At 62.3% G+C, this 22,930-nt stretch overlaps 1 protein-coding gene across 2 annotated transcripts in view; it reads left to right on the top strand.

Moving 5' to 3' along the window:
* The first annotated feature begins 6,545 nt into the window (after positions 1–6,545).
* Positions 6,546–22,930, top strand: part of NTN3 (netrin 3) — a 30,245-nt gene continuing 13,860 nt past the window's right edge. Inside the window, exons 1-2 of one of the 2 annotated variants that reach the window (XM_083799928.1) lie at positions 6,546–6,684; positions 16,082–17,077. In XM_083799928.1, coding sequence (XP_083656054.1) covers positions 16,111–17,077 — 967 coding nt within the window. In that variant the 5' untranslated portion in view covers positions 6,546–6,684; positions 16,082–16,110. Of the gene's footprint in view, positions 6,685–7,215; positions 7,779–16,081; positions 17,078–22,930 lie in introns of those variants that run through there. The other variant, XM_083799927.1, reaches the window with a different exon arrangement.

Genomic DNA, 22,930 nt, shown 5'->3' with positions numbered 1-22,930 from the left:
CATCTCAACGAGTGTTTTTCCTAAGAATTCTCTTTAAAAACAACAACATTCAAACCAAGAAACCCTCATTTTCCTGAAGTGAAGCTTGTGCTAAGGAAAGATGATGGCCTGCAACCCCAGCAGAATAAAGGCTGCACTTTATCCTCAGAAGAGACTCCCTGCAGGACTTAGCCCTGCTGGGGGGAAGAAGAGAGCTTGGAGCAGTTTGGGCTCTGAGACTCATTCGGAGCAGGGCATCTCTGCAGCTGCAGGGCTGGGCTAACAGTCCTCGGTCCAGGACTTAGTTTCTCCTTTGCTTCTTCAGAGACCAAACGCACGCTCCAGAGCTCCAGCCACGCTTGGGCTCTGGTTCAGCAATGCCCAAGGAAGAGCAGGAGGGATGCCTACACTCCCCGAGCCCAACGCATCTCCTCCACATGGCACTTTTCCTTCCTGGGCATCGCTCAGTCTTCTTCAAACTGCAACACCACCCTCTTGCTTCTCAAACAAGACTTAAAACAGACCAGCAAAGCTTCCCAATGAGCAGTGCATGGCTCTCCGTGTCACCTTCGTGCTGGCCAGTATGGGGTACACCAGCATGGGAAGCTCTGCAGCCCGGTTCGTGGCTGTTGGGGTTGGTAGTACTGTTGTTTCCCTGGGCTCAGGCTAGAACTGACCACACTGAGAAATGGTTTTCTGGTCAACATGAAAAATTTTGCTGAACTTTGCCTGGGTTTGGGAGAGAAATTATAAATCAAAACCAGAAAATGCTGGGCAAACAGCTTTTGGTGTTCAGTTTCCGAGGACTTTATTTTCTCTACCAACAACATGTTTTAAAAATCAGTGCATTTTTTTCCTCTCATTTTGCTGGAAACCTGAAATGACACAGGCAGCTAAAAATAGTAACAATGCCCAACCAAGTCACTGGTGTTTTTCAATCAGCTCCAATGCAAACTTTGGCGTTGGCTCGGGCAGGATTTGTTATTTTTCTGACCAGGGCCTATATTAGGTTTGTGAATATATCCAACCAAAATGATCAAGGAAAGCCACCGACCCGTTCCTGAATGGTTTTTCCTGGAGCTCATCCAGTGCCTCACACCTTCAGGCAGCAATCACCAGGGGGCACGGCAATGCGCCCGGGATGGGGACAGCAGTGAGGAACACCCACCCAGCATGGCAAAGAGACCACGGTGTTGTATTTTGACCCTGAGGAGACGTGCCGCGGAGCTGGAGCCAGCCTTTCTCACCCTTGGGAGAGATGGCCTCTGAGACCATGCTCCCACAAGCCATCGGACAGTGTCGGTGGCTGCCTCTCCTCCCCAGTGAGCCCAGGCTCTCCCAGGTCACTGGTCTGTGGCCCACCCAGTGCCTCGCACAAAACGAGGGTGCAGAACATAGGTGGCCACCACCAGGCACCTTCTCGCCTGCTCCTGCCCAGCCGGTCCCAGAGCTTTCCCTTTAAAAGTTACGGAGCCGCAGGGCTGGGCACAGGGCTGGAGGTTGTGTGTGCTGCGCGGAGAGCTCGGGCAGCCCAGGAGACCACTCCCCTGGGACCTCTGTGTGGCACAGAGACGTCTACCTAACAATTGAGGGAATATTTTCCACCCAAAGAATCCATCTCGTGGTCCCCTCTTCATTTGTGACACAAGGGAAAATGTGAAGCAGCCAAGACGCGTGAATCACTGTCCCAAACAACATATAATGAACTCATAAAATCAAAGGCAGGGTTTGTTTCAACCCGTGCTGCCAGGGCTCCTTGGACATTGTCTGGAATGAATTTAAGTTGTTACAAAACTCTCTGTCTCTATGTGTGTGTCTCTCTTCCCCCCAACCCGTCTTTCTTCTCTCCCCCCCTTCGTGCTCCGCTTTCCTCTGATCTTTCCCCTCCTTCCCCTCCCACCTTGCCTCTCCCTCTCCTGCCTCCTCTCCCACCCACCCCGGTGCTTCCCTTCCTCCCCATCACCCCGGCCCTTCCCCGGGGAGCCCCGCTCCCCCAGCTCTTGGGACTGCTGGCAGGGCACCCCCAGCACCTCCCAGGCAGACTTGTTCCCGGGACAGATCCGAACGATGCCTCGCAGCCGCTGAACAGGGACAGCAGTGCTGCCTGCTCGCTGCCACGCAGCCACACCACGAGACCCCTCTGGGCTGTCCTGCGGTGGCTGCGCAGCCCCGCGCTCGCGGACAGGGACCTCCTGGAGCAGCACCCCGGAGCCAGCAGTAACCAGCAACACCACCCCCACCAGGAGCGCTCCTGGCACCACGCTGGGATGGGGAGGCACCGGCCCGTGCAGGTGCCACGGTGAGGGGCGTCGTGCCTCAGGAGCACTGCAGTGACATGCTCGGAAGGTGGCCGCACAGCCCTCCTGCACAGCCTGCTTCTGGGAGCACCGAGCTGCTCCCCGCTGCCACTGGCACACGCTCCACGTGAAGCTGCTGCTCCTGCAAGGCTTGAGCAGGTGCTCACCCTCCTCCTGCATCCCCCCAGGGACTGCCCTCAGCCCTGAGGCCCGCCTGTGTGCCAGCCCTCCCAAAGAGGCGGGGGAAGCAGGCCCTTAAATCCCACCAGCACTTCAAAACCCAGGGGTTTTTCGCACCGCGCTGCTGCTCCCCACCGCTCAGGCTCTGGAGCCGTGGGCTGCTGATGGGGACACACACACAGGGCCTGCCCGTGATGGCAGCGGGGAAGCAGCTGGCCCTGCCGCTCCGGGAACCCGAGTCAGTGCCTCCACGCTGCCACGTGGACCCCACCGGCACTCGGGGACAGGGCAAGGCCCCCCCACTGGGCAGGCTCATGGTGCGGCACAGACACCAGCCCAGGCAGCAGAGGCAGCAGGGCTTCTGCGTGGAGCTGCACCAGGAGCTTGCACAGCCCTGAGACCTCTTCCCCTCGTTGCTGGTGCAGCACCAGGAACGTATGGTGCTCTGACGGCGACTCCAGCAGCCACCTTCTGTGGTGGACGCCCGCTCCTCCAGCACTGCGCTAGGGTGCAGGCTCAGGTGTCTCCAAAGCATGAGGCAGGAGGACATCGCCCTGCTCCTCCTGTGCGAGGCTGGTGGGCACCTGCATGGGGCTGGGCAGTGCGAGCAGACAGGAGTGGGTCCCCAGCACCCGGAGACATCGAGGTTCGTTAAAAGAGCTCTTGCTCCTTGTGCTAAAGCCAAGGTTTGTGGCTGACTCCAGGCCTGCTGACAGCGTTTGGGGGGCCAAATGTGTGGATGCTCCGTCCCTCTGCGGCCATGCTGCTGCCGACAGCACGAGTTGAACCGCGAGTGTCCCAGGGGAACGAGCATCCCGGTGCGGCGGCGGGACCGTGCCCAGGCAGCCGGAGCCTCTCCCGGTGCTGCGAGGCCACGGCTGCCGACGGCGGGGAGACGGCTCCATCTCCTGGCTGCGGCGGGGCCGGGTCGGGCCTCGCAGCCCCACGCACCGCTCGCCTGCGGTGAGGGAGGAACGAGCCTTGGCTTGGCTGCGAAGGGACCGGCTCGGGGAATAGCTCAGAAAGCTGAAGAGAGAGGGAAAGAGACGGGAAAACAATTTTGTGCTCGCTGCTGACCCACGCTAACAGCTTCTGGCCAGCCCTGGGGCTGGCGGTGAAGCAGGAGGTGCTCGTTACGCCCGGCACGGCCCACGTCTTCACCACGGCTGTCGCTGTGAGAAGGGACACGAGTCCCTTGTCACAGGGCAAGGGCAGGCACGGGAGAGAACATGGGGCTGGAGACACACTGGAAGAGGGCTGTGGAGCTGCTGCGAGCTGGGGACACAAAAGGGTGTTTGGGGTGTTGCCTGCCTCCCTGCACCTCCGTCCTGGCCTAGCCCCCTCCTCCTGCAGCACTCCTCGGGAGGCCTGACCCCTGCTTATGTTCGTGCACAGCATCCTCCGAGCGGGGTGGGCAGGGAAAAAAAATCCGTACAGCACCACTTTGCAGCGCTGTTACATGCTGCGCTTTGCAGCGATGTTGCCCTTGGTTTCTTTTTCCCAAGCCACGTTCGCTGCACACTTTTCAGTCAACAATTCCTGTGCCCCCCAGGGTCTGTTTCTCATGTCTGCTCATGCTTGAAAACAGGCACTTCTGGCAGCGCTCAAACGGTTTGTGGATAAACGAGACCCAAGCCCCAGACACTCAGCATCCCCCTGGAGGGGGGAGGCCCATGAGACAGGAGGCGGAGGCAAAGGTGCGTTCCCCTCCTTCCGAGGGGTGTCTGCACCTCTCCGCAGTGCCCCAGGCAGACCACATGGCTGTTCCTGGGGACAGCAGGGGGGCTCACACTCCAGAGGAGACCAGGTGTGGGGACAGGCTCCGAACACAGCACGGGAGGGGGGGTGTCTCTGCCAGGAGACTGGCAGCCCAGCGGAGGAGGCAGGTGAAGGGCAGAGCATCCTTCAGACAGTAAACGGAGCAGAAAGGAGGGAAGCATGAGGGCTGTGGAACCGCCCCGAGGACAAGCTGGTGACTAAACCAGGATGCTCTGCTCTCGCTCGCTGGGGCCCCAGTCTGCTGGGAGCAGCACAAGGACGAGCAGCAGCAAACCTCGTCCTTTCTTAGCGGTTAACGGGGGACGCGGGGAAGCGAAAGGAGCGGCAGGAGCCTGCTGACAAGCGGAGCGGAGCGAGGTGAGGGGGGGCTTCGGCGTGCCGGGCCGGGGGGCCGGGGGGGGGTCCCGACACGGCCGGCACCAGCAGGGGGCAAGCGAGCGCCGCGCATCGCCGCCAGCCCCGGAGCCCCCCCCGCTGCTCGCTCCCGCTGCAGGTTCCCCGGCTGCCGGGGCTGGGGTGCGGGTTGCCTGGACCCGAGCAGAGCCTCAGGGGCTGCTCCGGCAGCCTGTGCGTGCCCCTGTCCCCCCAGCAGCCCCTCGCCAAGCGGGAAGCCTGCCTGGCACCAGGCAGCCCCACCGGGCCAGCACGGGGAGCAGGGGCTGGATGCGCATGCAGAGCAAGGGCGGTGAAATTTGGGGGGCGGCAGAGGTCCCCGCTGGCAGCAGGGTGTTGGGGACAATGCGCTGCCTTCGCCCGCTCCTCCTCCCAGCCCTCCTGCCTGCCTGGCTGTGCATGGGGTAGCACTGGGGGGGGGGGGCACTGCTAGGCCGGTGAGTCCCCTGCCCGTGGTGACACTGGCATGCTGAGGGACAGACACCGGCACCCAGCAGGGTCCAGCTCCTGCTACAGCAAATGTCCAGCCCCTGCTGACATCCTCAGCACCTTGTTTGCCAAGCCCAGATCCACATTTTTTCTCTTGAGCATCTTGCTCATTGCTGGAAAGTGGTGGTGGAAACTGGGAGCAGTGGAAATGGGGAGCCAGATTCTGTCTTTCTCAGTTGGGCTTTTGCTGATGAGAAGTCTGTTTACACCAGTTCCAGGACTCCCCATACGGTGTCCATTCCCTCTAATGTCACCTGTGAGACTCAGGACAAGGGAGTTTGACATCTTCCTCTGAGCGTGGAAACAGTAGCGCTGAGACTGTGGAGACGATGCAGCCCCCAGCTCAGCACCACCCTGTGGCAGCCAGGCCAGGCTGGCCCAGCATCATGGCTCATGTTCGTGACAGTCCCTGTGCTTTCTAGTGGGGAAAATGCCCCCAGGTCAGTCACTGGGACAATTCCAGCTTTGTGGCACCACAGGATCTTGGAGCTGTACCCCCTTTCGCCCCCTTTCCTTGGCCATCCTATCCCACTCTGCTTTCAGGCCCATGCACAAAGTCCTGCACTTTCCTGACGATCACGGGCCTCGCTCTGCACCGTGCTCACATCTGGCCCACGTGCAAGGCAAACGTGCAGGCTGGCCCTGCATTTGCCTCCCCCTCCAGTATCTGCATTTGGGCCGCTGGGGCTGCGCAGCTTGTGGCTTGGCCTCCTGGCTGTCAAAATTCTTGAAACAGATAATAGAGCTACAACACACCCGTGGCATCTGACTTCAGGAGCCCCGAGTTTCCCTGTTCATCTCCCAGCTCTCCTCTTCCCTGTCACCTGGTGGCTTTCCCCTTGTTTATGCCTGTCCCTGCCACTGGAGCTGGGGAAATGCATTTTGTGCATCAAGGCTGCGAGCTGCAAACAGCATTTCCCTTGGGCCTTGTGGCCAGCTGGGGTCTCCTCCTCCAGCAAGCATCTGCCAGCCCAGCAGGGGAGGGCAACCCTGCAACCTGCTTCCCCGAAGCAACAGGATGTGGCTAACCAGGTCCTGCGGGAGCGGGTGAGGAGGGCTGGGGGGGCTTGCACAGGTGGTCCGTGCCCTGAATGCAGCGGGTGGGCAGCTCCGGCGCCGCGTTGGCACCTTGCCCTCCCCTCCACCTCCCCTGCTCTCTCCTCAAGCCCTTGCCTTCGCTGCAAGGACATCTGCGGGTGGGACGTGGGGCTGAGCCTGGAGACTGTGCTGCAGAGGGGCAGCTAAGCGGGGAGATCCAGATCCAGGTTTTCTGCTCCCCTCCACTGCCTCACACAAATGCTGATTAAGTTCGTTTCACCTTCCCCCCCCCCCCCCTCCCAGGACTCCTGGAGCCAGCTTGAACGCAGGTGGCCCTGGGCTGGCTGGGGGGCAGGCAGCTCCCGGGGAAGCCTGGAGGCAGCTGTCCCGGGCACTGCAGTTGCCCACTTTTCGCCTGCCCCCTGACCGAGCATGGCAGGCCAAGTCCAGCCTTGGTGCAGCAACACGTGAAAAGCCCCCGCATCACGGGATGGAGCCGATCCTGTAAGAGGGGGCTGCTCCCCGCCTGGTAAATCCCTCTTTTCTTCTGCTCTGGGAAGCAGGGGAAGGATTAACAGCCACCTCCCTTGCGGCACCAGCTGAGCCCTCGGCTGCTGGGGCTGCCCGCTCGCCGCTCTCAGCCGGGCCGGAGGGCACGACGAGCAGGGCCCGGCGATGGGCACAGCTCGGATGGGCACAGCTCGGATGGGCACAGCCCGGTCCCAGGCTCAGGGCAGCGGGGGGGGGCGGCCCGGGGCTCCCGGGGGGCAGGCAGCGCCGCCTCCCACCTGCCCCGCTTCGGGCCGGGCGGCAAGCGGCTCGGTGCCCCGACGGGGAGGGCGCTGCGCTCCTTCCCTTCTCTTCCCTTCCCTTCCCTTCTCTTCCTTTCCCTTCCCTTCCCTTCCGCTCCCTTCTCTCCCCTGCCCGCTCCGCTCCCCGCCCGGCCCCTTCCCGGCCCGCTGCGCTGCGCTGCGCTCCCGGCGGGGCGGCCGCGGCCGCGGGAGGGCGGAGGCAGGGCTGGCAGCGGCGCGGCGGGCGGCGCACACACGCACACACACCTCCCTGCATGTGATTAAATGGCTCGAAATCTGCTTCTGATTTCCTCGGGGAGGTGACTTTTCCCTTCTTTTCAACCCGGGATTTATTGGAGCCTTTTTACTCCGCTTCCAGGCAGCGGCCGGGGCTCAGTTTCTCCACTTCTAGATTAGTTTTTTTCATTATTTTTTTTTTCCCTTTCCTCTCGTTTTCTCCCTTCCCTCCTTCCCTGCCGCCTCCCGCAGCCGGAGCAGACACGGGCAGTGCGGCGGAGCGGGCGGGCGCTGGGGACCCGCCCGCACCGCCGGAGCAGCGCTCCCGCTTGGCACTATTTCCCTTTATTTTGTTTTCTCTCTTTTTATTTCCTGGCGAATTGTTATTATTGCTTTTTCTTTATTTTTTTTTTCCTACCCCCCTCCTTTTTTCCTTTTTTTCTTTTTTTTTTTTTTTTTCCTGTTGCCATCGGCCAAGGGAAGGGGGAGCGGCCCCCGCTCCCTGCCGCCCGCGCTGCTGCGGCGGCCCCGGCTCCTCTCGCCGCCGCGGCCCCGGACCTGCCGCCGGACCGAGCCCGCTACCTGCCCGGCCGCGGTAAGCTGCTCCTCCAACTTCCCGGCACGGCGGGCCCCGCCGAGCAGCTTCCCTTCCCACCGCTCCCTCCCTCGCTGCCTTTTATTCCTCCCTCTCTCTCCCCCCCACACCCCTCCAACCCCCCCCCCCCCCACCCGCCCTTTTTTTTCCCGTTTCATCCTTTCGAGCCGGGCTCCGGGCTCGCCAAAAAATGGGACGGAGACGGGGTGGGGGGAGGAGTGCCGCCCGCAACCGGGCACGGCCCGAGCTCCGGGCTCAGAGCTCCGGGCGCTTTGTCCCGGCCCGGCCCGGCTCGGCCCCGCTCGCTGCCGCTGCCCTGGGCGGGGGGCCGGGGGGGGTGCGCGGCGCTGCACGAAGCCCCGCTGCGGAGCTGCCGGGGGGGGGGGGGGCTTCGCCGCCGGTGCGGGAGCCGAGCCAGGCTGCTGCGGTGCCAGCCCCGGGGGGGGAGGGCACGGGGCACGCGTGCGGTGCCCGCCCCGCAGCCCCCCGCGGGCACAACGCGGCCCCGCACCCCGGCTCTGCCCCATCCCGGTGCGGCCACCTCCGGGGCACCCCTGTGCGGGAGGGCGGCTTCCCCCCGGGGAGCGCTCCCCAGCTCGGCCCCCTCGCTTTGAGGGCAGCGTGAGACCCCCTCGGCACCCCCGCACCCTGCGCCGGCCCCGGAGCGTGGCTGCCCTCGGAGGGGGTGTGTGGGAGCGGGACGTGGGGCAGGGAGAGGAGACGGGAAGCCCGGCTGCGTTTGGTGGGTTTGCCTTTCTGCCTCGGAGATACTGCTGAACCCTCATTTCTTCAAAACGCTGTCCCTCCCCTGGCTTCCCCGTCCTGCCGGAGAGTGGGCGGATGGAAATACCTTTACCGGAGGAAGGACTGACTGCCGTGCTGCGGGACGTGGTGCTCAGCAGTCCCGCGCAGCCCGGCTCTCGGCATGCCCATGAGCTGGGTGGGTGAGGAAGGCCCTGGGCAGGAGCAGGGGCAACAGAGAGGTCCCGCGGGGCAGCAGGGCAGTGCCCGTGTGTGCATTCAGCTCACTGGGGTGAGCTTGCAAGCGGATGTGTCCAGGCAGTAGATGAGACAAGAGCCAGGCTGTGGGACCCGTAGTCGCGCTCAGATGATACTGAGGCCAAACCTGGACATGCAAACCCTGAACTGCTGGAAATGACACCCGTCCTTCTGCTCCCCCACAACCCACAAATCCTCCCGCTCTCCGAGGGATCGGTGTGCCCTGTAACCAGTGCAGTGGGGAAGTGGCCTGAGCCGTGCTTCAAACATTCACTTCAAGGTGGCTCAATGGATGGTGGGCACCTTTATTTTCTGCAGTATTCCCTCTATAAAACAGAGGGAGCTGCTGTGCTTTTCTGACCGCCCGGTGGAGCGAGCTGGCAAGGGGACAGGAGGTCCTGCGGTCCCAGTGCTGGGTGCAAGGTGGGCTGCAGGGGTCCCAGCCCCACGGCAGAGGTGCCGGTGGGCGCAAGCAGGAGGAGGAAGGCGAGATAGGTCTCTGTCAAGGAGAGGACAGGTGCAATGCTGGCTTTGGAAGCGGCCAAGGTGAGTTTGCAGCCTGGGAGAGAAGGATTCAGGCCCAGGGATGCAGCTGAGTGCGCTGTGGCCTGCGACGAGGAGCCCTGCAGAAAGGCAGGAGGCCCCAGAGCCCGAGCCAAGCGGCGCTGGTGCTGCCCCCGGGGCACTGGCACCTGAGGGTTGGGCCAGGGCCTGCTGCAGAAGCCCCTTTGGGCAGCAGCCGGAGGAGGTACAGGGCAGAGCAGGGTCCCCAGGAGGAGGCGAGCAGCAGTGCAGGCCTTGGGACATGTGCTCGTGTGCCGGAACGGCTCGGTCTTCCTTTCCCAAAGAAGCAGCCAACTGCACCAAGGGTGCTCGCAGCACCCCCATCTCCTGTTCCCCCACCCTCTTAGCCAGGCCCTGCTCCATAAGGAAGCAATTATTTTGTGCCCCCATGAGCCCCTCCCCGAGCCTGCGCAGGACACTTGCGCTCGGTATGGAAATGCGACAGATTTTCCATATTCCGCTTTGCCCCGTGATGTTAAAAACGTACGTGACAGCCTCTTCCAAATGCTGCAGACTTGGCTGGCACTCAAGCAGTAACAGGCTGTGTGACACCAGGGGCATGAAATATTGTACCAATAGCCAGGGAGAAAAAACGAGATGTTAGAGTGCAGTGTGTTTCCGGCCCCGTTGTCGTGAGCCATCCCGTACCCGATGTGAGAGATCTTTCAAAGCTGGCCAAATGTTGTCATCTCTGAATACCATTTTAAATATTCATCCAGACTATTTTCAACATCTGTGCCCGGCATGTTATGAAAAGGCAACAAGGGACGTTATGGAAACCAGATCGCTTTATTCCCATATGGAGTGGGAAGGGGCAGAAGCCACGAGGGCTTCTGCGATGGGGCCGCCGGTCCCGTGCCCCCGCTGGGCGCAGCGGGGGGCAGCCCCTGCCCACCGAGGGCTCTCCCGGCAGCGCATGACGGAGCGAGCAGCACGGCAGGAATGTGCAAGGGGGCTAGGGGGCTGGGATGGGATCAGGGCCACGGAAAGCAACCAGTCGAGTCGTGGAGGGGGTTAAGCAACAGGGCAGCGTCGAGGAAGCTTTTTACTCCTGCAAGGCTGTGGATCTCCTGGATCCATTCTGTTGGGAGATCTCCGGCTGGCACTGCTGGGGAGCCCTCACCCAGCAGTGCAACAAAACAAATGTCGCAGCGAGATGGGCTCAGCTCCACGGTGTGCAGACACCGCCGTGCGTAAATCTCGCCGCTGGGGAGAGCGGCGGCTCCGCTCGGGGCTGTCGGGGAGCGGGGCTGGCTCAGGGCACCCCAGGGAGGCTGCGGCGCTTTGCACAGCCCCGGCCCGTCCTCCCAGGGGGAAGCTACCAGACCGGGAGCGGGTGATGCGTCCGAGCATCCCGTCTTTGACAACTTCACGCACATGTCTGAGCAGCCTCGCGACGGTTTGGTTCTGGGTGGATTTCTCTTTTTGTTTTCGATAACCTAGGAAATCTGGGCTCCGTTTCACCCTTTTGTAATGTCAGGCCGAAGTTAATTCAAGCCAGGCCAGATGCTGACCACAGGTATGCCAGTGTAAATTTGAATGGAGTCGCTTACGTCTTGTTTGGCCTGTTCTGAATGGAGCTGCTTCTGTCTGATGCCAGAGGGGCTGAGGTCAGAATCTGGCCCATCCTTTCCTGCATGCAGTGTAATTTGTATGCGTCTCCTGGCACCGCTGGAGTATCATATGGCTTGTGTAATGCTCTCTCCGGCCTGCCAGAGTGCATTGCAATATCTATCACCGTGAGTGCCTGCCTCGGGAACACGCCGCCTTGTAATTGCCCACGAGTCGCACATACTTTGCGGAGCAGAGGCTGAAAGACCGAGGGGCCGCACAGAGCGCCCGGCTCCACGAGCAAGAGCAAATGTGGGTACCTACGCATTTATAGCCTCCTGATATTTAACTTAGAAATGGACAGAGAGGGGGCTCAGACAGGAACGCGAGGCGCCTCTGCAGTGCCGTGAGGGCCGCGCAGGAGCCATCGGCCGTGTCTGGTGTGGGCTGGGAGCGCGACGGCCCCGCCGCTGCCACCCCAGCGCCCGCGTCCCCGGCCTCTCCCCAGCGCCACACGCTCGCCTCCGCCTCGTTCCTTCCTGCCGGAAAGCCGAGCTCAGTCCCAGCGCCTTGGCTGCGTGGGGTTTTTCCTTTCATTTTAAATATTTCTCGGTTGTGTTTTCAGCCCAGCGACACATGGAACGATTTATCCGTGTCCAGAGCCCGGTTTGGTCCTGACGCATTCCTCTCGTTGGGAGGGCCCAAAGCCCCCCAGCTGGCACCGGCTCGGCGGGTGGGCACGGAGGGGTGGGCGAGGAGCCCAGGGGCCCGGCGGCTCCCCGGGCTGTGGGGCTGGGGCAGCCCCTCCGTGGGTTGCCCCTGCAGCACGCGCGGCCAGGGAGAGGGGATGCTGTCGTCAGCGGGGGCTCATAACGAGGTGGTAATGCACAAGTGTTGGTAGCAGCTATATCCCGTTTAAGGGAGTGCTCTGGCGGTGTGTGCCCATTTACAGCTTTCCTGAGTGCTGTCTGAGCACATCAGTTGTCTGCTCTGCAGGCACCTGAGCCGGGCAGCACAGCTTTGCCGAGGCCAGCACAGCTCTGGGATGAGCTGGCCGTGTGGATTGGCCCTGTCTGAATGCTTTGGATCCGGTCCCCTCATTTAGCTGGATCCCCCTCATCTGCTTGGGTCCCTTGGGCCCTGCTGAGGTGTCTCCTGCCCCCTGCTCTGTGCCGTGTCACACCACAGGGGTGCTTTCAGTGCTGCCACCCAGGAAGGACTGAGCATCCCCTGACGAAACCAAGGCTCACGCCCTCCCCAGGAGGGCCGGGTGAGCCCAGCACCGTGCTCGTGGCCCAGCTGCTCCCCCCTGCCCGGCAGCGCAGGGCCCTGGCAGAAGGGAGCCCCTTCCCCTGTCCTCCCAGCTCCACCGCAGCAAGTGCCCGCCCTTGCTGAAGCTACATTTTTCAGCGCATGACTCAGGCCTCAAACGCACCCTCGAGGGGATTTGCGAGTGACACGCCGCGGCCCGCTGTGGTGGCCGGGCTGCAGCGTGCGGCCGGCCATCACTCGGGCCGCTCGCGGCTTCCCCCGCTGCTTTAATTGGAGAAGGCTGTTGTAGTGCCGCAGAGGTCCCGGGATCAAATCTGACTAATAACCCCCTTCCCTCCCCTCCCCGTGCTGTTCCACTTAATCCCATAATTACCTCCACAAAGCTGCCGCTGCCCTGCGCTGCTCTGCGGTGACCCTGGGCCTGGTGCAGGCACCGGGGTCGGGATTTGGGGAAGTTTGCTCCTCTTGTCCTGGCTCACCTGCTGCACTTGCCTTTGGGCGTTCAGTGTTTCAAACAGGACCGATAGGCACCGAGAGGTCAGGTCTGCACCCGAACGCAGCACGGCTGGCAGTGTGGAGCCTCCCAAGGAGGTGGCAGGGTGGCAGCGTCACCCCAGGGAGCCTGTGGCAGGGCTGGGGTGACAGGGAGCCACCGCCAGCGCCTCCAGAGGCGGCTGCTCTGGGGACGAGGGGTGTGGAGGTGCTGTACGTAGTAGCTAATTTTTAAAGCGAAAAGCACTTCTGAGTGTTAAGGCATCGGGACTTCCTTCCAAACCGCACAGCTATTAGCATTCCCCAAACAGAGAAGTGAGGAAATCGCCCACCTCAAAAATGCAGCCGCTGCTGGGGAGGAGCGCGGCGGCGGCAGCTGGGGTGGCGGCCGCTTCCTCGGGGAGGGCGAGCCCTGCGCCGCTGCGCTCCTGCCAGCCCACGGCAGTGGCCGTGAGATGGTGGCCACCGGCCTCGGCCTTGCTGTCACAGCCCGGCTGGAAGATGCCAGGGCACCCTCACCCACAGGGCTCTCCTTGCCTTGGGGTCTGTCGGGGTCTGGTGTCTGATACCGGCGGGTCCGGCGCGGGGTCAGCGGTGCTGCCGATTGTGCCTGGGGCTGGCTCAGCGCCTTCTCCCTCGCTCAGGGAGCAGTGTCTCCACTTGGTTCGGACCGGAGGCACTGAAGATGGGAACTGGAAGAGGGGCAGGTGGGGCTGGGAGAGAAATACCCACCGCCGGGCCTCCCTGGCAGCTTGCCGGCAGCCCAGGGGTCACGCTGAATATGCATAAAAGGGAGCAGATTGCAGCTGCCCTCCTCTCCGATACGGAGGTGAGGCCCGCGGAGACCACCGTCCCCGGCTCCCTTTCAGCAGGATAATGGGGTGAGCTGTGCACGGAGCGTGTGTGTGCATGTGTGTGGTCTCGAGGATGATAATGATTTCCATTCACGCGGTGCCTCCGCAGCGCCGACACGCCACTCGGCAAACGCCGGAGCCTTGGCTCCCGAGCGGCTCCTCCCCAGCAGAGCCCCAAAATTTGGGCACCAAACCACAGAGCACGGGAGGGAAAGCCTCTCCCCATGGGTGTCGGTGGCAGGGAGGCAGTGCAGGATGATCTCCCATCCCCCAGCACCCCCGATGCACCCCAAGGGCAGTGCTAACCCAGCCCTGAGGCTGAGCGCCTCCGCCTTGTCCCCTGGCTGCTGTCGGGTGCGGGGGCGCAGGACGGGGGGGGAAGGGGGCCCGGCCCCCGCCGGCAGCAGCGGAGCCATGTCCGTGGCTGGCCCCCTCCCAGCAGCAGCCTTTGGGCTCATTCCCACAGCTTCTGCTGCCGGATCCCAGCCGACAGCGTGGTTATTACACGCTGGAGGTTTGGGTGGTTTCGCAGCATTTTCAGGCTGCATCTGGGGACACCGAGCAGGATGCGGCTGCGGGTGGAGGAGACGTCCCTGGGCAGGGTCTGGAGGGTGCCACCAGAGCTGTCCTGGACAGCTGGATGCACCTCCTGGCTGCTGGGGCATCGTCACCAGGGCTTTCTGCTCTCTCCCCCCTGCTCCGAGCTTTTCCCACGGGTTGTCCCTTTGGGGCTGTCCCGACGAGGCAGGGCTGCGAGGAAGAACCACGCTCTCACCATTGTCCCTCGCACACAGGCGATACCCACAGACTGGGCTGCCAAATGGCATGGTGCTGGTGCAGGGTGCGGGCAGACAGACAGGCTGACATCCTGCACCAGAGGGCTTGAAATGAGGTTTAGCTGCAGTTCAGCACTTGGGGAGCACCTGGCTTGCTTCCTGCCCTCTGTGACACAAAGCTGTTAAGTTTGCAGGGGGAAATAGTTGATTTTGAACCTCCAGGGGAGTTTTGGTCTTTATTCCGTGATTGGAAAGGTTTTTTTGTGGAAGCCTAGGCACACAAGGGTACTCACCTGCCATGCGTGGTGCAAACGTGGCTGAAGGCGGTGGGGAGCTGGCAGTGCCACCCATGCTCCATTTCTGTCCCTGCTGCGTGCAGGTCCTTGATCTCCTGGTGTCGCCACTCCCCAGGCCCTGCTCACCGGGCACTGCAGGTGTTGTGCAGGCAGCAGGAATGCCCCCTGGACAGGAGCTGCAGGTGGATCGCTCTGGGTCGGGGTGGTGACACTCGGTCGTATTCTCATCGCAGTCTGCCTGGGCAGAAGAGGGTCTGGGGTGAGACACGTATCCCCTGGCTCCAGCCCGGTGCAGCAGTGCTTGCAGCACACCGGGTGGCACAGTGTGTCCACTGCAGTGACAGCCACGTCCCTGCTGCCCACAGCAACCCGCCTTTGGGCATGGTCTCGGGCATGGTTTAAGAATCCCCTTTCTGGAAGGGGCCCCATGCCCACCTCTGCCCCCACAGCACTCGCCCGCGCACTTTGCTTTTGGAGCAGGGGGTTCCCTGTACCCTGGGCACCCCGGGGACAGTATCCCTTGTCCTGCACTCTGCTGGGTGCCCGGCCTCCGAGCCACATGCAGGGGTGTCCCCGAAAGGCTCCCCGGAGCACAGAGGATGCGCCTGCTGGGGAGATGCAGGCCACGAAGGTAGCAGCTGATTTTTGGCAGCGGAAACCTCCCCTGCCATCGGCAGCGGGGGGAGCAGAGCGCAGGGCCGGCCATGTCAGGGAGGTCTCTGGGGACAGGCTGCCATCGCCTTCCCCGCTCCCTCCGGCCGGCTCGGAACTGGGCATCGGTGCTGGCAGCCGGGCTTGGCAGGGAGGAGGATCCCCCCTTAGCAGTTCAGCACGATGCGGACCCCCAGGCCCTGCAGTGCTGTGCTGAGGGGTGCAGGGGCTGAGTTTGTGGGGGTAAGGGGCGTCTTCCCCTGGCCGTGCCACGGTGAGGGCTGTTCCTGTGGGGAAGAGGCAGCAAAAGTGACCTCTTGCCAGTGGGAAAGCTGTGGATGAGTGGCTGCGTGATTTGGAGGGCTACTGGCTCATAAACCTCTCGGGGTCAGAGGCGAGAGAGACGCCTGATGCTCCAGGTCACAGGAAGGCAAAGAGGTATAGGGTTGTGGCCTCAGCCAGCTGTGACAGCGTCACAGGGCTAATTCCCATCTCCATGGTCCTGCTGTCGGAGTCGATCTGCTTCGGCTCGGGGGCATCAGCTTGTGCATTCAGGGCTGTGCATGGAAGCCTGATAGCCACAGGCAGGTGTGAACACCCCTGCCCTGCCTGAGACCTGGGAGGTGTTTTTACAGGAAAGGTCTGGAAACTGGTTTTGACCTCCTCATTCTGACGCTGTAAATAAGGCACCACGAGCTAACCACCTCCCTGCCCCGCTCCCCAGATGCTCCGTGGGTAGGCACGGGGTGACAATGGGCAGAAGTTGAGGGGCCTGGGTGTCAGGGCCATCCCCGGCCCCCCAGCCCCCTGCAGCAGGTTGCGATTCACTCTGTGTGCTCTCGTCCTAGGGAGGAGCCGCTCCCCTGGCCCCAGGAGGATGGAGGTCCTGCAGCTCCTGCGCCTGCTCCTCACCACCAGCATGCTGCGCCTCTCCCAGGCGGTGAATCCATTCGTGGCCCAGCAGACCCCCCCGGACCCCTGCTACGACGAGAGCGGAGCTCCTCGCCGCTGCATCCCCGAGTTCGTCAACGCAGCCTTCGGGAAGGAGGTGCACGCCTCTAGCACCTGCGGGAAGCCCCCGACGCGGCACTGCAATGCCTCCGACCCCCGCAAAGCCCACCCGCCCGCCTACCTGACCGACCTCAACACCGCCTCCAACATGACGTGCTGGCGCTCGGAGACCCTGCACCACTCACCCCACAACGTCACCCTCACCCTCTCCCTCGGCAAGAAGTTCGAGGTGGTCTACGTCAGCCTCCAGTTCTGCTCGCCCCGGCCCGAGTCCACCGCCATCTTCAAGTCCATGGACTACGGCAAGACGTGGGTGCCCTACCAGTACTACTCCTCCCAGTGCCGCAAGATCTACGGCAAGCCCAGCAAAGCCACCGTCACCAAGCAGAACGAGCAGGAGGCCCTCTGCACCGACGGCCTCACCGACCTCTACCCGCTCACCGGGGGCCTCATCGCCTTCAGCACCCTCGACGGGCGGCCCTCCGCCCAGGACTTCGACAGCAGCCCCGTGCTGCAGGACTGGGTGACGGCCACCGATATCAGGGTGGTTTTCAGCCGCCCCCACCAGTTCCGGGAGCTGGGGGGCCGCGAGGCTGGCGAGGAGGAGGGGGGCACCGGCGCGGCCCCCTACTACTACGCGGTGGGCGAGCTGCAGGTCGGCGGGCGCTGCAAGTGCAACGGGCACGCCTCGCGCTGCGTCAAGGACAAGGAGCAGAAGCTGGTGTGCGACTGCAAGCACAACACGGAGGGGCCCGAGTGCGACCGCTGCAAGCCCTTCCACTACGACCGGCCCTGGCAGCGGGCCAGCGCCCGCGAGGCCAACGAGTGTCTGGGTAAGTGACCCCCCTGCCACCGCGCTGCGCCCCCCCTCCCCGGGGCTGGGACCCCTGAGCAACCGAGGGATGCGGCCGTGGGGCTGAGCGTGCGTGCCCGGCATGGGCTTGAGCCTCTGCTGCCTCTGCTCTGCTGCTTGGTTACCTGCACCCAAACCCTCCAAAGGCAGCACAGCATTTTTTTGGCACATCGGCACACATGGGGACCATGCAGCGTGCCGAGCTGTGTCGGCAAGGGGTGTTTGCCTTGGGCAGCAAGCTGCTCGTCCCCAGGGGAACCACGGAGGTCACCCGCATTGGGTTGGGAGCAGGCAGCAGCTGGGTTTATCCACCCAGCAGGGGTTAAGGAAATATCTGAGCTACCCCATTTCAGCCTGTTATCCTTCTCACTTGGTCTGGCATGGTGCTGTGTGCAGTGGTTTTAGCTCATCTCTCCTTAAAAAGGTTTATGTGAGTCAAAGACACTTGTAATCGACGGAAACTTTTCACAAGTATTGAACCCACATTGTTTTCCTGCCCCACTCTCAAATCTTTTTCTACAGGATTTCTGTGGAGGCTTTTGCCTTTTGTCCTAGTCTGTGCAGGGTGAGGGATGCCAGAGCCCTGCAAAGCCCTGGGAGAGGGGGGAACAACCTCTCGCTCTGCCTGGACCAGAGCCCAGGTCCCAGGGGGTGGCAGGAGGATGGAGACAAGGGAAGCCGTACCATCAATCAGTCCCTGAAAGGCTCACTGGATGTGCCAGAGGTCAGAGGGACTTGTTAGTATTTGTGATCGATGTCTTGTTGAGATCCCAGCTGTCGGCTTAAATATATATGTGTTGCGGAGGATTTCTTCTGAGAATGGCTAAAAAGGCAGTCGATTCAAATGAAGCGTCTGAGCTGATGCTTTAAAAACACCTCGTGCCCTGTGGGAATGTGTCAGCTCCGGTGCTTCCCCATTTGTCTCAGAAAGACGAGTTTTGGAGCAAAACTTGGAAACCGCCTCTGCTCCCCACCCTGCCCTCAGTGCCTGTAGGTGTGGCTGGGGACGGCTCAGGTGAGGGCCAAAAGGAGGACCCCAGCCCCTACCCCGGTGTCTGGAGTCGTGGGATCCCGGGGCGCATCGTCGGCACCGTGCCCTCTGTTTGAGTGATGCAGCCGAGCAGAGGAGGCTCTGCCAGCTCCAGGGGGGGTTAAACTGGAGCAGACCCCGGCCTGAGACACGGGGGAAGGCTCTGGGGCTGGGGGAGCGCTAGCGAAGCTCCCGGCCATCCTTGGCTGGGGCAGGGGGTCCCGTGTGAGGCCTTGCTCCTGCACATCCCCGCTGCAGCCCTCCCTGCCCCCATCCAGGTCACCGTTTTGGCAGATGGGGCTGAAAAGATAATCGAAGGAGAGAAAAGAAAGGCAGGGAGGAGGTGGGGGCGCAGAGCGGTCCCTTCAAGACACCCTGACAAGCCCCACACACAAAAGCCCGTAGCCAAGCTGCGTGTGAAAGTGTTTTTTCCTGTTGATTCGATCCCCTTCTTTCTCACTTTCCCCTCTCGGGCTTTGTGCCCTCTCTGAAGGGACCTGAAAGAGCTTCTCCATCACACGCCTCCAAAGGGCTTAGCGGCTGAAAGCTGGATTAGCTCCCCGAGCCTTCCCCTCTGTGCCTTTCAACAATGACATCTCCCCAGCCAGCACGAACAGACGCAGCAATTAGCACCAATTAAAAGGAGAGGCCGCCCGGGAAGTTCCCTTTGCTCGGCCCAGACCGCGGGGTTTCTGACTCCGTCCTGCGCCCCAGCCCCGCTCTGCCCTGTGGTGGCGAAGGAGGAGGAGGAGGAGGAGGAGGAGGAAGAAGGTGCGCCTGGAGCCTGGCAGCTCCAAGCCATCAGAGGGGCAGGGATGGAGGGCTCTGTGCACAGGAGCCTCTGGCTGCTCTGGGCTGGGGACGAGCAGCCGTCCTGCTCCACGCTGTGATGCTGGGATGGCCACGCACGCGTCTGGGGCTGGGGACAAATAACCAGACCCGGGAGAACCCCTCCCTGCTTTCCTGGGACTTTGCACAGAGGCTGACGTAGCCCCTGGTTTCAGAGGAGGATGGAGGCCTAGGCAGGCGGCTGCTTGTTTCGGGGAAGCCCGCGGGGTTCCCGTGGATTGTGCTTTTCTTATTCCACGAGAATTTCTGCTGGTGGCTGGTGCCGGGAAGTGCGGAGGAAGAACAGTCCTCGCAGCCTGAGATCTGGGCACTGGCGCAGAGCGTGCCCCGTTGTGGTGCTGTGGTGTTCGTGGGGAGGGGGACGCCGCCGTGCCGCGCGGTTACAGGGGGGAATGGCACTTTGGGAAACGGATTTGGGGATGTCGCAGCCAGGCTGACGAGAGGGATGCAGCAGCTTGGCCAAAGGGCGAGGCACCAGCCCCGTGCTGCAGGGTGCACGGCCCCGTGCCAGGAGGCTGTCCCCAAGGCAGGGGGGAGCAGATTAGCGCAAGGCAGCCACTGGAAGTAATTGATCCACTCGCTGGTAATGCCGGAGCTCTTGTTCCCATTGTCACTGCCGCGGCACAAAGGGGAGACCTTGCTCCACGAGCAGGATCCACCCCACGGAGCACAGGGACAATGCTCGGGGCTCACTTTGATCCGGGGCTCCGTGGGAAGGGGCTGCACAGTCCTGGGAGGACCGCGGTCCTTTCGCTTCAGGCCCGGCAGCAGAGTGGCTGGGGGATGAGGACATCAGTCCAGGATGTCAGTGCCCAAAAATGCCAGTCTCCAAAGTGGTGGTGGAATTTGCAGGCTCCCCGATGCTTCACCCATTTCCTCTGCCCCCTTCCCATGTATATTTTATTTCTTGTTTTTATCTCAGTGCTCCCGATGCAAAATTCCCTGATAAATCCGCTTTTTAAGCCCAGCATCCTGGCCTGGGCTGTTTCACACTGGTGCCACAAGCAGGGACGAGGCGTCCGGCTGCGGTGCAGGGGATCAGCACTTGTGTGCCCCGCTCCTGGGACGGGCTGGGGTGGCTCAGCCTCGTCCCCTCCCGGCTGTGGGATTCCTCCTCTCCTCCTGCTTCCTGGCAGCCCAGCCACAAGCCCCCGGCCCCTCTCCCCGAGCACTTTCCCCAGCTGCTTCTCCCAGCCCCAGCCCTGTCCCCAGGCGTGTCCCAAGCCCCCTGGGCAGGGCTCTTCCCTGCCCGCGTGTGGGCAGTGGGAGCGCAGAGGGACTCCCCTGGCCCCGATCCCCCTCCCGGGGGCGAGGTGCAGCCTTGCCTCCCGGCTGGGCGCCCCTCCAGCCAAAGCAGGGGCGTAGCTCGAATCCGCTGCGGGTTGGCAGCGGCGGCCGGTCTAGGGTTTCGCTGAGCCAGCTCCGTGAACTAATTACTCCCAGGGAGCTCGTGGGGGCGGCCAGCCCCCTCGTGCCCCACAGCACCAGCACCCACCACGTGCCTGCTGCCCGTGCTGTGCCCCCGGCTGGGTTCCCAGCCCCATGCCCCCCACCCCAGGCTCCGCTGTTGGCTCCTGCTGGGGAGAGGAGGAGGTGGCGGGGTGGCTGGGGCCCGGGCAGAGGTTCAAAACCATCAAAAGGAGGACAGGAGGCTGCTCTATTGCAAGGTGTTGGCGTTTAATTAGTCTATTATTGCAAATTATTAGATCTTGTGATTGTTTAATTGATCATATGATTGTTTAATTGGGCATACTGTACAAGGGCGGAAGCGAACTACCACGTAATTAGCCCCAAACTGTGCAATTAAAATCTTATTAATACCCCAAACAGCAGGGAACATTCAAGCCTTTAATTAGTGATTAACAGGAGACAGACAGAGCTTGCAACCAAGTCAGCGCTGAGGAACAGCACAAGTTTTTAGCCCAGTATGAGGGGGGACCCTTCTGCTCTGACCAGTGCTGGGTGCCTGTCGTGGGGGTGCTGTGCTGTGCGCCCGTCCCCATCCTGGCGTGGCCAAACCCAGCCAAATCTCTGTACTGAGCCCCCCCCATAGCCCCTGCCACCCCCGTGCCCTCAGGGCAGCTCCTGGTGGCCCCCCGTGCTGGCAGCGCCACCGCAGCCGTGCTGCCCCGTGGCTGCAGAGTGGTGGCCCTGGGGCTGGTGGGGACATGCCAGCAGGGCAGCCGGGCAGCAAGCCAGCCGCTGGCGGTGCCAGCCACGACGCAAAAAGGCCGGGCCAGTTACTCCATCACCAATTAAACGGGCAGAGAGGGACCCGTGACGAGTGGAGAATCATTTACCTGACCTTCCTCCTCTGCCACCCCTCACATCCCCTCCGCTTCCCCAGAGCGCGCAGGGAGCTTGCGGGGGCACAGCCCTTACCCTGCACGGTGGGTAGCAAAGCTGCCGTCCGACTGCGCTTCCTTCCCGGAGTGCAGCAAGGCAGGAACGAGGTCCCTTTACCCCCAGAACTGCTCCTCTGCACACCACATCCCTGGTGCAGCCCCATCCCTGGTGCAGCCCCATCCCCACCGTGCCAGCAGCACCCCCACCACCCAGCAATGTTTCTGCTTTCTTCAGGCGTCACACCCCAGCATCCAGCCACATGTGAGAATTTGCTTCAAAAGTGTCCGTATCTCACCAGCACTGGGGAAAAAAAAAGTGACCTCAAAAGGCACAAACCCCAAAAGGCACCTTCTGCCTTGCCAAAGTGTTGCTTTTGTGCCTGCCATGTGATTTTTACACTAATCTCATAACTTAGGGGGAGCTGAGGTTTGAGGTTTGAGCATGCAAAGGCTTTCCTGTGCCGAGGCTGGGGACAGGCTTTTGCTCAACTCCTTTAAGCCTCCAAGAGGGCTCCCAGGCTGGGGTTCGCTGCTGCTCTCCTCCCGCACGGTCTCTGGCCGGGCGAGCAGGGTGGGGGGCGAGGCGGCCGGCGGCCGTTTGATCTGCACGGGCTGAAGCTCTCAGCGTGCTCCCGGCGGTGTGGTGGGCAGGCGGCCCCGGGGGGGTGAGCGGGGGAAACTTCACACAAACGACAAGCAGGCCCAGCAGTTAAATCTGGGCTGACATGTTAATGAATTTCACAGTACGCCTGGAAAAACTCTCACCCAGCCTCAATTTACCAGCACGGGGAGGGGGCTGGGGGCGGGCGCCACGTTTCGCTGAAGGAAATCTTGTTCCCATTATCTTTTTGTGAGAGTGTTAAACAGGAACTGGCACTGCTTTTCCTTTTTATCTCACACACGTGGAATCGGGCGGGGGGGTTCTTCATGGTTCCTGTGGCTAATGAAAGAAATAACGTGTGTGTGTTCACATCAGCATGCTCGTGGGGGCGGGGGGGGAGGCACGTGCAAGCATCTGTGCGTGCATGTTTGTGTGTCTGTATGTATACATGCACACAGCAAGTGTGTAAATGTGCACGTATGAGCATGCACACTTGTGCACGTGCTTGTGCTGTAAGCATGGATGTGTGCACACGTGAGGGAACATGCACACATTTGCATGTGCACACGTGCATGTAAATGTGCACATGAGCGTGTGTGCGCCTCTGCTCGTGCACACCTGTATGTGCATGCCCGTGCGCGCGTCACTACGTGGGCTCCTGTGTGTGTGCACGTGTGCACACAGGGCAGAGCCCTAACAAAAAGCAGCCTGGGGGCTCTGCTGCTGGTGCTGGGGCTGGCACCCGGCACTGCTCCGTGCTGTGCTGCAGCAGCGCGGCACGAGGAGGGTGGTCTGCGGAGCGGCTGGGCTCTGGCTGCTGGGGAGGGGGCAGCGCTGTGCAGCGGGGGCTGCCGCCCACGGGGACAGAAAGAGGGGACAGCAGGGCTGCAGGTGCCCAGCTGGTGCTGCTGGACACCCCCTGCCCTGCTGCACCCGTCCCTCCGTCCCGCCTTCAGCTGAGTCCCCCCCGTGTTCCATCCCTACACGTGCCCCGTCTCTGCGCTGACC

The sequence above is a fragment of the Anser anser genome (assembly GCF_964211835.1).
Source record: "Anser anser genome assembly, chromosome: 15".
Lineage (NCBI taxonomy): Eukaryota > Metazoa > Chordata > Aves > Anseriformes > Anatidae > Anser > Anser anser.
The sequence above is the reverse complement of the archived record's forward strand: the minus strand, read 5'-3'. Positions and strand labels throughout refer to the sequence as shown.